General features: G+C 36.3%; 1 protein-coding gene across 1 annotated transcript; it reads right to left on the minus strand.

Moving 5' to 3' along the window:
• Window positions 1-219: 219 nt before the first annotated feature.
• HSBP1L1 (heat shock factor binding protein 1 like 1) lies at window positions 220-9,029 on the minus strand. Its single transcript, XM_072604032.1, has 4 exons — window positions 8,737-9,029; window positions 5,878-5,944; window positions 4,273-4,367; window positions 220-2,110 (listed from the first exon to the last, which is right to left on the minus strand). The coding sequence occupies exons 1-4, from the start codon at window positions 8,779-8,781 to the stop codon at window positions 2,105-2,107; spliced, it is 213 nt and encodes a 70-aa protein (XP_072460133.1). The 5' UTR covers window positions 8,782-9,029; the 3' UTR covers window positions 220-2,104.
• Window positions 9,030-12,103: the final 3,074 nt, after the last annotated feature.

The raw sequence follows: 12,103 nt of genomic DNA on the forward strand, positions 1-12,103 counted from the left end.
AAATTAAAAAAAATAGTTTGGCATTTTAGTCCATGTATATTGACTTTCTTAAAATTAGCTATTGGAAAAACATAGAGCAAAACTCTTTGTTGTCTAGATAGTAAATCCCCTGAATTCCTTCTTCATATTTCTTAAAGTGCCTTTGAGGTAAAGTCTTTAAAGCTTATTCCATATACTCTGATAATATTATCTTATATATAATAAACTTACTAACATAAGTTTAAGAAGACAATTTTATTTCTTATAAAGTAGATACAAAGGAAATATGCATTGTTATAAACATTAAAACATTGAAAAGCTATAAAGCAACACAGTTCTGAGAAACAATAATGTAGTACTTAGTACAATATAATATTTTCCCTGCAGTGTTAACATTTTTAAAACTAATAATCATCTAATCTTTTAAATTTGCATGTGGCATTTTCACATTTAAATGAAGTTATTCAAAATTAGCAGAAACATACCTACTAGATATATACTAAGCTAATTTTTTATCTTCTGGAATACCCTCTAAAGGATTTAAAGTTGAGGACATCAAAATAGCCTTTTCTCATGCAGAAGCCATATTTTTCTTCCAGTTCTGTTAATAGTTATGTCCTTTTATAAACCTTATTTGAAAAAGGGAGAAGGGAGTATCAGTTCTCATTCCTACTTATGGCAAATTTCTTTGAAATTTAAAATAGTATTTACCATGTAAATAAAATAGTTTTCATGATAATCTGGGGATACTTCTTCATTTCATAAATTCAGAAACTGACTTTGCAGATGTTTGTTTCCATGTTTCCAATAATTTCCCCACATATTTTTGGAATAGTACCAGCATTTCTAATGTCCAATTCTTTCTTCTTCATATAAAATGATGTTCATAAAAAATTTTTTTCAAATGTAAGTGTACTTTTTGAACACATTTGGAAAAAATAAGATATTTTAATTAAAAGTATGAATGTTATCGGATGTGGGTATGGTATAAACTGTCTCATACTTAAAACTTGTGTTCAGCTATAACTATAGCTACTTAAATAAAGTGAATCTGGTGATAAGAACTTCTAGGTTGCTTAAACAGCTTTAAATATTATGCACTACATGTGTTCTCATGCTTATAAGAGGACATTCTAATCTTGTAATAGGGTGCTAGGAAAAACAATTATTGTAGAAAGATCAAATTAGTAAAAGTGGGTACCATTGTATAATCATTTCAGATAATTACCCAACTGGATTTCCCATAAAAGTGGGTGTGTTGAGTTTAGATGAATGAATGAAGAAATGTAGAATGTCAGTACATAATAGGAGATTGGCTTAATTTGACAGTTTCTTTTTAAAAGACCTCATTATATTTTTGATAGCCCACGATGAACAATGTATTAGTATGTTTCAAAATCACTAGATAGAGCAGCAAGTGCTATTTCACTTATTCAATTGATTCCTTGAAGCTTTTGGACATCTTAGCCATGGTAAATTGGTAAATCATAACTCATTCTTCAAGATTCCATGCCCCCCCTCAGAAGATTAGCACTAAACTATCATGAGTATGAAAGGTAAGGATGTTATACCATAGAATAGAAAGTGAGCATCCATTTTTAAGAGACTGACTGGGTATCTCATTTAAAGATAATGACTTTTTTTCTGGGGGCCAAGGGTCTATTTGTAATAATGGCTTAGAGCTTTTCTTCAGCTTCCTCATTTGTAAAATAGGTATAATTATACTTATAGTACCTCCCTCACAGGATTGTGATGAGAAATAAATGTGATCATACATATCAAAAGCGCTCGCACATTTTTAAGCATTATGTGAATATCAACTATTATCTTTGATGAAAATATTTATGAATTGATAAAAGTGCTCCCTGAATGACATTTTTATAAACATTCTTATCAATCTTAAAAGGTACTCTAAGAACTAAATTTTTACAAACAAATCTAATTAGTTACAAACATACATACATTTTAACATACAAACAAACATACATTTAAAATAGTAGTATCATCATATTGTATGCTTATTTTCAAATTGCTTTGACAAGATTTCTTTTGTAGGAACAACTTCTGTGCAGCAGAATCTTTATCCATAAAGAATGCATTTTGCATCTTTTAACATTACAGTAATTCAGGTCTGTTTGGGAAAAGTTGAAATAGATGTTATTTACATCTTTTCATACATGGTTAAACTAAACATCTTAAAATTTAATTTCCAGGTAACTATATAATTAAGTTCAGTTCCTTGCACTAAATATTAAACTGCTGTGCTTGATACTGGGGGAAATACACAATTTAGTTAAGATTTCTTGTTTTTATAGAGCTTACAGCATCATGGGGAATAAGTCATATACATAGATAACTGTAATAGGGATAGGTACTCAACCTATATATCTATGGTGCAGTAAATTCTCAGATGAGGAAACTGTCTTTGCTAATAGCAGGTCTGCCCCTTATCTGCCTCTTACAGTCTCAGGAACCCAGAGTCCTAAAAGAAGATAAGTAACTTGCCAAGGATCACATATCATACTGGCATATGGATCAGAATTGGAATTCAAACCCAGGTGTTTCTGGTTCAGAGACTAGCTCATTATCCACTACTCATATACAATGGCTTTGGAGGAATGAGAATGAAGAATTGCTATGTGAAATCAATTTATACCATTCAGGTTGCATCTTTGTTGGTGATTATCTTTTCTGTCCCTCACCTTAGTGTGATCTTTTGAGACTTCAGTGTTAATATTAATGACCTTTTAAATAGCCTGACCACATAATTACTGTTTCTTCACTTGCAACAACCTCTTGTATTGCACTTCCATCACATCTTAGACTTAACACCTCTTGAAATTTTGCCACCTCCAAGAACCAGAACTTTAAAAGTCTACTCTCTGTATTGTCTGTTCTTATTGTTACCTCTGGTCCCTTGATCTATACTTATTCTTTTACACTCTTTCCATCATATCCAGTCTTGAGCCCATGGTCTGTCACTTTAATGCTTCTCTAGCCACTACTTTAGAATGCCCTTTCTCATTGACCTAGCATTCCTAAATAGCTTACCCCTTCTGCTTTGAGGTTAATCCCAGCTGTCTAGTTTTGTCACTCTTGGTCCCACTTTGTCCCAGGCTGCCATTGCCAGAAGCACTGATTTAACCCACTACACCTAACCACAGCTGGGCCCTCATTTTCTTCTGCCTCTGTTCCTACTCTTATTACTTATTTAATTTTCAAAAGTACCTATTTCATTCTTCCTTGTGTCTCAAACCCAAACTATACTCTTGCAGCAAATGACTTAACTACCTGACAAGTTTGAAGCCCTCAGTTCCTTCAAAAATTTTCAGCATCTTTTCCCCTCTGAAATTCTTTTCCTTACTAACACTAATCATTCTACCTGATTTTGTATGTGATTATAATCTAGTTATTTTACAGGAAAGTTAACACAGGCATTGAAAAATGGACCCTCTTGAATTCAGTATTCATGAAAATATTTGTAAGTTGAATTAGGAAAGCTGCCATCAAATATTACAAGCTAAGTCAGTAGCAAATATGCATAATTATTTATAATGAAACATGCCTGTTTCCAAGTATATATTTTCAAAGCATATTAATATGATGCCATAAGCTGAAAATAGGAAATTCCTCAGACTAAAAATGCCACACTAACAAGGTGGTCTTTAAATCTGTAGCAGAAAAAACTAAAACCATGGTGTATCCATCCACATACAATGGAAATTCTTTAAGATGCATCACAGACTGTATTATGGACCTAATTTATAAAGTTTTTCTTGAAGGTTACATGAATATATTCTCTCAAAACTAGCTATTTTTCTAAATACCTGTTCCAAAGTGATTTATCTGAGGGTTAAGTATGAAAACATTAACTCATTCCTGTTTAAGGAGAAAATAATAAGCACTCAAGTTCTTTAGGACAAAGTGACAATTGATAACTATAAGGATAAATCAGCACTGGAAATGTCTATAGCTTTATAACTTGAAATAATTACAGATTTCAAGATTTTTATTTTAGCATACAGGTGGTAATCTCAAGACTGTAAAAACAAATGTGTTGTCATTTTTTTTTTTTGGAGGGGGAAAGACAAGGTAATTGGGGTTAGGTGACTTGCCCAAGGTCACACAGCTAGTAGTGTGTCAAGTATCTGAAGCTGGATTTGAACTCAGGTCCTCCTGATTCCAAGGCCAGTACACTGTGCCACTTAGCTGCCCCTGTGATGTCATTTTTTAAAGAGAAAAACAAATAATGGCCTTTAAAAACATCAAACAAAAAATTTTAATGGTCCTTACCATTTGCTCTTTGTCTGTATTTTGGATTCCTGCTTCTACCATGAGATCAGTTACATTATTCTGTAAGTCATCAATCCGATTCCCCATTTCTTCCAGTATAAAGTTAAAGAAAATTGTATAGTGCAGATTAATTTCATTAGCGTAACAACTTCTCCATTAGATACTTTAGAGTAGTCCTTTAGTTTGCATATCTAATGTCGCCTTTGAACTGTTGGTCAAAAAACCCTCTTCAAAGGCCCCTTTTTTATTAGCGCTTTTAACAAATCCTGATAATTTGTTTAAATTATACAAGTTTAAAGCAAAGTAAGAAGACAAGTCATAGCAAATTAACTTACCTCTACTGTCTAATCTGTGGAAAGGAAAAAAAACCTTCATCTAATTTTTTCCCCAACTGATATTGCCAAATAACTGAAGCATAAGCATAGTCATTGCTATATTAAAAACTATTAAAAAGCTGAAATCCAGTGGATTTAATTTAATTGAATGGAGTCAGGAATAACATTCAGGGAAATAGGAATTAAGTATGGTGTGTTTTAATATGTAACTGTAAACATTTAAACATTCTGAAGACTTAATCTTTTTAACTAAATTATCTTGCCCAGTTGTGTGGGACAAAATCTGTCTCTTTTTATACAGCACATTTAAGTGTTAATTTCATTATGCCTTAGGATCAGTGTTTTTCCCCTTATGGAAACTAATTCCTAAATTTGCAGTATAAGTTAGTGAGAAAGTACTGTACAGATGTTTTGCACACAATATTCAAGATTTTGGTTTTTGAAGTGAGGCAAAATTTGTTTTCAGCAAATATGTTGTTTTTCTTCTGGTTTTGTACAAACTAGAAATAACCTGTTGTACTTGATTATTTCTAAGTCAAAGCCACAAGTAGAAAGAGTTGAAGCAAAATCAAAATTGTATTGTTGAAAATGTCTGATGCTTATTAGTGTAAATAATGGGATTCAGATCATACAGAACTAGGGATTTCTTTCTACAATACTTTATAAATGTAAGATCATAGGTTGATAGAGTTAAGAGACTTTTAGGTCTTTACAATCCAGTCCTTTCAAGACCTTGCCAGATTTCATGTCAGGGTCTCTGATTCCAAATCCAGCATTCTTTGTAGTGGACCACAATGCCTACTTACAGTTAACTTGGCACAGTGTGCAGGGTAGAGACTAGAGCTAGGAAGTTCTGAATTCAAATCCCTCCTCTGACCCATGCTAGCTCTGTAAAAAAAGGGCAAATCATTTAACATCCCTAAGTCTCAGGCAGCTGGTGGAAGGAATTTCCACAATGACAGAATCACATATCTTTGACCTATTGAGAACAATATATATAAATTTTTATTTTATCCTTGAAAAATACATACCAGCTTTTTCCACTTCTTGACAAAATATGAAATAATCTTCCATCCTATAGATGAATATTAATATATTTCCAGATATGCTACCAAAATGCAAATATGTACTTTGTATAAAAAATATGCATACTGGAAAAGTTATATGGAAAGAAAAAAAATGGCCAGAAATGTTGATCATGAAAACATTTCTTATTCACTATGAAATTTCAAAGTAATGCTGTACATTCTTTTAAAATATAAAAGGATATTTTTGAGAGTTATTGTCTCAGTCAGCGCTTGAAAGTGTACCTGAAGTTCCTGTAATAAATCTTCTGCCTGGAAAAATAAAAGATCATTGAATATAAGGTTTAATATACATTTCTGAATTTTGGGGTGAGATTTCCCTTGGGAAATTGTAAAACTTGTTTATTGATTCCAGAAATAAAAGCCCTTTTTCATATAAATAGTCTACTCATGCTGTTGTATGACTTAGTAACAGAATAGTATGGCAAATAAAGATTTAAAAATTACTCAGAGTGAAAGGCACAAGGTGCCTATGAGCAGGCTGCAAAATATTACAAGGAACTAAAAAGACTGAAATAAATAATGCTGTCAGAAATGTAGCTTTGGGGGGAAAAAAAGCTAATCACATGGCAAGAGGGAGGAGGGATAACTGGTGTTCCAGTTTCAGGAGAAATCCAAGAAGTGCTCCCTCCCAAGCATTTTTGATGGGTCCCCTTTTGGCAAACTGGAAGGACATGAACAAGAGTTAAATAGGATGGGTAGGCTTGGATGGAAGGAATAACATGTTGGTGAGATCCATTTAAATATTTGAAAAGACTTTAAAAACCAGTATTTGCTCTTTTGAACTAGATATCATCCATTTTATGATTGTGGGACACTAACAGTTGATACAGTAATTGGTGAGACTTTCAGCAGCTCATGGAAAAATCTTGTCCCTGATTGCCAAATTCAATTATATCTCTTAAACCACACTCTCTACATCTAATCACTACTACTTAAAGTGCTTACAACATTAAAATTTATAGCACCTGCTATCTTGTTTCAAAGATAAAAGTCAAATCTTATGAACAGGTAACATGTATTTGTGCTTTGGTCCTTTGTCTATACTAAATATTCATAAAGACATTGGACGTAATGTCATGTTAAGAGTTGTGCAGAATTTCCCAACTAAGAGGTTTATACATGTAATTATGACAGTAAGTGTATATCATACTGATCTCCCATTTGTTGATACTGTTCTTGGAATTGCAAACTATGTTCTCAGATTTTTTTACATAGGCTTGTGATTATCCATGCTTTCTCTATCCCTTAGGACCACATTAATGATCTGGCCACAGAACCAATTAGTTCCTGTTTGAAGGATGGAAAAGAATTGCCCTAAAAAACATTCATACCACGTTAAAAATGGAAATTATCTTAAATTTTGTATAGCCTACCTCTTTTCTCAGGTTTATAGATGAAGAGCAGGAGGCCTAAACAGATCAAACTACATGACCAAGGTCATACAATTTGTGGCAGTGCTAAGGCAAATTTTGATTCCTTCTACAATGCTCTTGTTAGTACATCATGCTACCTTCTTCCACAATATGTTTACTTTTCAAAACAAAACATAGATGCCTAAAAGTTAAACTTACTAACAAACTTCTCTAAGCACCAGAAACATCTCTAGCTCTAAAAGTTATATGAAAAACTGTTTAATTGAATTATTAACATCTTGTCCTTTTTTTCTTACTGCCAGGTTGTAAGATTTCATGAAAATGGTCAATAAGAGAGCATTTGTCTCATTGTCTTTAGGAAGAGGACACAGTCAGCACTCTACAGTTAAACCTGTTTCAGACTTGAATCTGTTAAACTTCAGATTGTACATCACTTTGGGGAGGGGAGGGGAGCGGTAATGTTCACTTATTTTTTGTAATTGCTCTATATACTATAAAGTCCCAGTAGGCAATTCATTTTGAGGACTGGTGAAATATCCACACTTTTCAATTTTATGTTACAATGTCCAAACTGCTGCCATAGTTAGTATTGCATTTAGAACCTAAATCTTAGTTGTCACTTAAAGGAAAGAGAAGAGGGAGGGTGTAGTTGGCAAAGCCAATCCAGTTCTGCTAGAACAGTCTCACAGAGCCCTTCAAATAATAGATCCTTTCATCTGGTTGCCTGTCTAGGGAAAAAATGCTGAATCACTGAATTGAAAGGGATGTTTAACACCCTCCCCCAGTTGTAAGATCATGAAATCATTTCAAGAAAAAGTTATGCGACCTAATTTTCAGGCAAGCTTTTTCTGACAACCATTCCTGTTATGAGAGGCTACCAGCAAAAGGTCCCAAACGCTAATGATGAGATAGGGCTGAATCCCGAGGGCGGAGAGGAGTTGGGGGTGGGGGTGGGGGGTGGAGCAACACGGAAAACCGTGATGAAATTGATTTGGGATCAGACGAGTTAACTCAGCTCTGCTTTTAACTAGAAGGATGCATCTTTGGGTGAGGGAAAACTCAGTTCTCTGGGCTTCACTTCTTAAATGTAAATACAGAGTTGAGTCAAAGGATCATTTCATTCCTTTGGGCTTAAAAGTTCTATGATAATGATTTTCCTTTTATTAAGAACCTCAGGTCCTATTTCCCCTCACCCATCCTTTAGCTCTAAGCTTTCAGATTCCAGTCTCCTGAACTAGAAGTAGGAAGGATAAGAAAAGACACGGTTGTTCTACTTTTCCTGTTAATATAAAAAGTTAAGCCTTTCTGCAGATTCAGATGCCCGGCTGAAAGATGCAAAATTTCCCAAGAAGGAGGCTCTCATCACCCACTGCATGCATATATGTATAGCTATTAGAGTAAACCGAAGAAATAAAAGGCAGTGAGCCCAGCTAGGCATTAGCCCTCACATCTGGGTAGGATTTTCGAGAAAGTCGAGAGCAGATAATTTCACTCTGCACAAACAGCGGGTGCCTAGGTCCCGGCTGCACAACTTTTTCCTTTAAAGACTCGGGAGTAGTACCGCGTTGCTATCCCGAATCCCGGGGAAGCCTAATTCCCAAGAAGAGGAGGGGACAAGGACGAGGGAAGAATGCGGCCGAGGAGTTGTGGGCGAAGTTCGAAACTTACAAAGTCGGAGAGCGCCCGCCCGCCCGGGGTATCGATGTCAGCCATCTGCCACCTCTCCCCGCGTAGGTAGCCCCCCTACAGGGCCGGCCCTGGCGGCGCCCGGCAGCCCAAGTGTATGAAGGAGACGGCCCTCGGAGCTCCTCCGCCAGAGCTAACACAGGCGGCGTCCCAAGCGGCAGCCTCCCACTCTCCTGCTGGTGGAAGGCAACACCCGCCTAGTCACATAGCACCCGCCAGCACTAACCGAGTCTGACAGCCCTCTTTGCTCGGCTGGCCCTCCTTCCTCTTCCTGGTAGAGTTGAGGTCATTCCCACTTACCTTATTTATAAATCCCAAGACGAAATAAGCCAGCGTGAATCTTAATGAGCTCTTCGAGTTCTATGAGCAAGCATGTCTATCTGTGCCACGATCGAATTTAAAAAAAGATTCTCGTTGGGAAAAGTCTCACCCAAACTCCTGATTTCTTCAAGACCCTACCTACTACAGGAGGTGTCAAGGAGTGATGACTGAAGGTGTGAGTAATAGCAGGGATGGGGATGCACCAAACCTGAAGCTTCTGGTTTACAAAGTAAAGTGCTAGTAGGGATCTGGATGTGCTCCTGATATTTTAACCTGCAGTAAAAAGAAAAAAAAAGAATTAGAACTCAGAAATTAAACTCCTGCACTTTTCACCTCAAATGACCCTTCTTTAATTCCCAAGCAAAGTTAAAGAGCTTAAAAAATAACAGTAAACAAACAAAAAAAAGAGGTTTTAAAGGAACAAATCCAGTGACTGGTTTATCTGATTTGGCTGATGAAATCAGGAAGGAGATAATCTCTAGAGGAAATGACTAGTCTGGTGAAGAAGGAAAAGATGACTGTAAGGGTGTAACTGGTTGTTACCTTGTATGTTTTCATTTGACTTACTGTATTGGGAGGAGTTGTTGTCTCCCAAAGCTGAATACGAGGCCCTCCCTTTCACAAAAACCAGGAACCCATCAGGTTTTGCAGCCTAACACTGAAACTTCTTTAATAACCTGGTGGACTGCCAAGTAATGAGCTGTGGTTTCCATTCTTACATCACAAATGATTAAAGATGTTACCTGAAGGGGGCTGGTAGCCTCCAAGAGTATGACTTAGTTTCTATTCAAAATGGGTGCCCTTTCTAATCTCCCACCTTCTCTGGAACCACAAAGCATTTCTTGAAGTGGGTTTGTTCAGATTTGTGTGTGTAATCCTGAGATCAGGAAATAGTCTCTTGATATTTGGTTGCTCTACTCTGCTCCCCTAAAGTATGCAGCCTGTATTCAATATTGTAATAGCACAACTACAGAAGCAATCAAGACTATAATCCAACCCCATGCCCTTCTTTACACATACTTGCAATTAGACCAGTCTCCAAATGCAGTAAATGGGTTTTTTAAAAATCTCTTCATGTACCTATTTTGAATTTCATTTGAGGTAATGTTTACAAGACTTGTAGAATTCTCTTTTTCTGTTAGTGACAAACTCTGGCAGATTATTTTTTGTGCTTAATGCATTGGGAAAGGAACAATTTGAATTGGTCATGAATATTCCATTCTCTGGTTCCTTTAATTAAAGAGGCCCCACTTGGTGAAGTAATTCTTATGGTATCTTATTGACTGGACCCTTATTTTCATTGAATTCCCTGATAACATATCACCCAAATTTGATTTCTTCATGATGCATAAATGCACTGTGATAGTACCAGTTTTAATCAGTCAGTCAACAAGATTTTATTAAGAGCCTATGTTCAAGCAGTTGAAATGTGGATTACAATACTGAGAAAATTGTTGTCTTTCTCACTTCTTGTTTTCCTAAGTAACTTTGGATATTTCAATAAGGGAAGAATTTAGGGCCAAACAAGAGGTAGAGAGCATTGTGAAATATAAAATGGATCATTTTGATTATATTAAATTTAATAACTTTTGCACAAACAAAACCAGTGCAACCAAAATTAGAGGGAAAATAGAAAATTGAGAAAAAAATTTACAGCAAGTATCTTTGATAAAAGTCTCGTTTCTCAGATATATAGAAAATGGAGTCAAATTTATAAGAATACAAGTCATTCCCCAATTGATAATGACCAAAAGCCAAAACTAGCACAGGCAGCAGAGAATTGACCCATGCTTTGTTGCATCTCAGCTTCAGAGGCTGCATTGAATGCACAATCATCTGCAAACAGAAAATCATGCACCAGCACTCCCTCCACTTTGGTCTTGGCTTGTAGCCTTTTCAAATTGTAGAACTTACCATCAGTACAGTAGTTGTTCTTGATGCCGTGTTCATCCTCATTGAAAGCATTTGACAACATGGCGGAAAACATCATGCTAAAAGCACGGGAGCAAGCATGCAGTCCTGTTTCACTCCATTGTTGACTCAGAAGGCACAGGGGCATTGTCCACCATCCAGAACCTGGGCAAACATCCATCATGAAATTGATGTACAATATTGATGAACTTCTCAGGGCAACCAAATTTTGACATAATTTTCCATAAGCCCTCACGACCAACACCAAGAAAACACAGGGCTTTATCAGCCACCATCACACCATCCATATGTGGAACCATTGATTGCAACAGATGGAGAAGTTTTGAATGCTGTGGATAAATTCACTTACTTTGGTAGTATACTCTCCAGGGATGTACACATTGACAATGAGGTTGATGCATGCATTGCCAGAACTAGCTTAGTGTTTGGGAGGCTCTGAAGAAAAGTTTGGGAGAGAAGAGGTGTTAAACTGACTACCAAACTGAAGGTCTACAGAGCCGTTGTGCTGACTTCATTGTTATATGCTCGTGAAACATGAACAGTCTACCAGAGCCGTACCATAAAACTGAATCACTTCCATTTCAACTGTCATAGGAAGATTCTGAGGATCACCTGGCAGGATAAGTTACCAGACACTGAAGTACTTGCCCAAGCTGAACTGCCAAGCATTCAAACTATGCTTCAGAGAGCACAACTCTGATGGACTGGACACATTGTTCAAATGCAAAATATACACTTGCCAAAAAGACTATTTTATGGTCAGAAGAAGCGACACAAGGACACTCTCAAGGTCCCTCTCAAGAACTTTGGATTTGACTTTGCGACATGGGAGACACTGACACAGGACTGCTCAGCGTAGCGTGCCCACATCAGAAAGTGTACTGAGCTCTTCGAGGAAAGCAGAATTGAGACAGCATAAAGTAAACATAGGATGTGTAAATTTGGGGTATCCACCCCAAATATTCACATAAACCTGTGGTAGAGCATTCCAAGCTTGTATTGGTTTGATCAGCCATAGTCAGAGACACTGAAATTTCACTTTATCATGGTGAGGTCATTTTGGTCCTCTTTGAAGATGAAGGACAACAACTGACCA

Source organism: Notamacropus eugenii, chromosome 4 (genome assembly GCF_028372415.1).
Source record: "Notamacropus eugenii isolate mMacEug1 chromosome 4, mMacEug1.pri_v2, whole genome shotgun sequence".
NCBI classification, from domain to species: Eukaryota; Metazoa; Chordata; class Mammalia; order Diprotodontia; family Macropodidae; genus Notamacropus; species Notamacropus eugenii.

Bases quoted from the DNA above. Each gene is read 5' to 3' on its own strand.
- HSBP1L1 (XM_072604032.1), bottom strand. From the start codon at position 8,781: ATGGCTGACATCGATACCCCGGGCGGGCGGGCGCTCTCCGACTTT. The intron at 5,945-8,736 runs GTAAGTTTCGAA...TTATTTTTCCAG, and splicing joins GGCGGGCGCTCTCCGACTTT to GCAGAAGATTTATTACAGGA. The intron at 4,368-5,877 runs ATATCCTTTTAT...TTAACTTTATAC, and splicing joins TGAGACAATAACTCTCAAAA to TGGAAGAAATGGGGAATCGG.